This window comes from Salmo trutta, chromosome 24, assembly GCF_901001165.1.
Source record: "Salmo trutta chromosome 24, fSalTru1.1, whole genome shotgun sequence".
In the NCBI taxonomy this organism is placed as follows: Eukaryota; Metazoa; Chordata; class Actinopteri; order Salmoniformes; family Salmonidae; genus Salmo; species Salmo trutta.
The window spans coordinates 31,360,515-31,363,096 of NC_042980.1; the positions used below are offsets into that span (position 1 = coordinate 31,360,515).

The 2,582-nt window shown below is 42.3% G+C and overlaps 1 protein-coding gene across 1 annotated transcript; it reads right to left on the reverse strand.

The window, feature by feature from the left end:
- Window positions 1-622: 622 nt before the first annotated feature.
- Window positions 623-1,756, reverse strand: LOC115160527 (zona pellucida-like domain-containing protein 1). The gene has a single exon (XM_029710695.1). The coding sequence runs from the start codon at window positions 1,754-1,756 to the stop codon at window positions 623-625; it is 1,134 nt and encodes a 377-aa protein (XP_029566555.1).
- Between the last annotated feature and the right edge of the window lie 826 nt (window positions 1,757-2,582).

The window sequence follows — 2,582 nt, forward strand, 5'->3', positions numbered from 1 at the left end:
ATTTTAACATTTCAGGATTATACTTTTCTGAGATGGCATTGTTCTAAAATCATTAAAACACCTTGTTCTCCAGATCTTATCAAGGGATTTATGCATTCTGTTATCCTATCTACATACTACTATTTTGTTTCTTTAACCTTTTTTAACTATAAAGCGCATGTATGCATTTGCAAAACTAAAGCACTAATAAGCGAGCTATGCATGTGATAAACTGTCAAACTCCCTTCACATCAACTTTTCCAAAATATACATTTTATCCCTAAATGTTTTAAGTACACTGTAAAAAAAATATCCTGATATTTTTGCTAGTTACCTGTAAGTTACTGTAAAAAAAAAGGTACAGTATGGTACAGTAAATTCCCAAAAAACTTTGGTTTAAAAGTACATTACTGTAAACTGACTGCCAGTAAGTTACTATAAAAACAACAGGATTTATTTACAGTGTATGTACACAAAATAATTGCTGATGTCTGGCAGATTATTCTAAAGTACATCTACAAAACAAAGTTTCTGCTCTTGGCCAAAAGTAAACAAATCTGAATAAGTCAGTCCTCCACCGGTGTTGTGAGACAAGCAGACGGAAGCACTACTGTGAGCTGGTGCAAGCAGAGCAGTCTCCCCTTTAATGGTTGAGCCTCTTGTAGAAGACCGCTGCTATCACAATGGCGATGATGCAGGCGAAGGCCAGGAAGCCCACTGTCACCGCAAGACCTGAAGTGGAGTTAGAGTTGTTGCTGCCCATGAGTTGTTCTTTTGAAGCTACAATGCTCTCTGCTTTAGTGGTAATGGGAGGGGAGGTGAGGGTTTTGTACTCTGTCACTCCATCTTCGGGAGCAGGAACAACACTCCTTCTCCTTCTGTTACATTGCATGAAGGTACTGCAGCTGCTCTTCTCACAGAGACGGGTGATGCAGTGGAGGAAGTAGGTGGACACGGTCTCATTCTGCTGCTCGATGAAGCGGAATGCCGGGAAGGAGAAGCGGGCATTATGACTATTCCCGTTCTCATGCATGGTGGTCATCTGGTCCTTGTTGCAAGGGACAAACAGGTTGAAGAAAGTGGAGTTAGTGGGTAGAGGAGAAATGGAGGCGTAGCATCGGTCCAGGAGCACATTGTACTGGGAGGTCAGGTTGGTGGCCTTGACTTGGGCATAGACTTTGGTTCTCAGCTCAAGACCCAGTTTCGGAATGACCAAGGGGGTAGTGTAGTTGACATCACTGAAGAGTTCAAGTCTCAAAGTGCTGATGAAACTACCATTGTTGTCCTTCACTGCAATGGAGGATGCTGACACATCAATTAGGGTGTTGTTGATCAGGTACTCTAGGGGATAGGCACAGGAGTAAAAATACTTCAACTCAGTGTTGTAAGTGACTGTCCCCGTGGTGAGATCATATGATCGGACCACACCGCTGATGTTGACTGTCTGGATGTTGGAGAAGTCAGAAAATATCCCTGTGCCTGGAGCACTGGTTGTCCTGAAGAGGCTGCCACAAGAATTGGTCGTGTTGAGGGGTAATTCAAACCTCAAGACCGGTGGAGTCACATTTCTATCCACGGTTCCCTTGCAGGCTGGGTCATTCATGATGTTGTTGAGGATAAGCTGGGACTCGTTGTAGCCAGTGTAAATGGCAGGGCAGATGAGGATAGCCAGACCAATCGATTTGGTGCCGCAAGCTACTGAGATATCAGTGTATGCTGGGCGTCTTAAATTCAACCCACAGTCACTTAATTGTAGTTGATTGCTCTTTGCGACCATCATGGCCAAAAGGAAAAAGCTGAGAAGCTGCATTTTTGCATTCCTTGCTGTGTTCATATCTTGACTGGGACATTAAAATGTGTCCTTTGCTGGTTGTCTCTTGCTTTTTGATTCTATTGAGATGTATGGAGTTGCTTTTATAGCCATGCAGGGCTTCTTGGGATTGGACAGAAACAAGGTCAAAGCCGCTCCGTGTATTGAAATAATTGCGTTGTTTTGATGGTTACACCTACCTTGTGGCAATTCATGAAACACAAGAGACCTTTAGTCTTCAGAAATGAAACAGACAATGGCCTAGTTCCTTTGTGGCTTTGCTTTAACAGATAGGTTCCCTTGACATGCTAATATGATATTTCATGAAGTAAGCAATGAAACTCAAACAATACTTTGATGGCCAAATTTGTTTTTGTCTCAACAATACCCTTCTGACCTTTACATTCGTATGACGCAAATGTTCTCATACAGTACGAGATCACAATGCACTGACCTACAGGATTATTTCATCAATGTTCAGAACCAGGTCAGCTGGTCTAATTACACTACCATTTTGGAGGAGAGAAAATTGTAAAGAATGAAACAATTGACTACTCAATTAATACGGCCTCATGAGAGAACACACTGACTCATGTGTGTGCACATGGGACTGGCTCTCTTTATAAGCCTTGTTTGTTTTGTTTAAAGTGCGGCCGCTCAGGGGAAGGTGCAGGTGAAAGGGAAGCTGACATTTTGTTTTGAAGCTGCGGCAGAGTCTTTCTGGAAGCCTTGGTTTTGCTATTAGAAGTATTACTTAGATTAAATGATGACTTGCGTTAAGGTTATAATAATT

Bases quoted from the DNA above. Each gene is read 5' to 3' on its own strand.
- LOC115160527 (XM_029710695.1), bottom strand. From the start codon at position 1,756: ATGGTCGCAAAGAGCAATCAACTACAATTAAGTGACTGTGGGTTGAAT.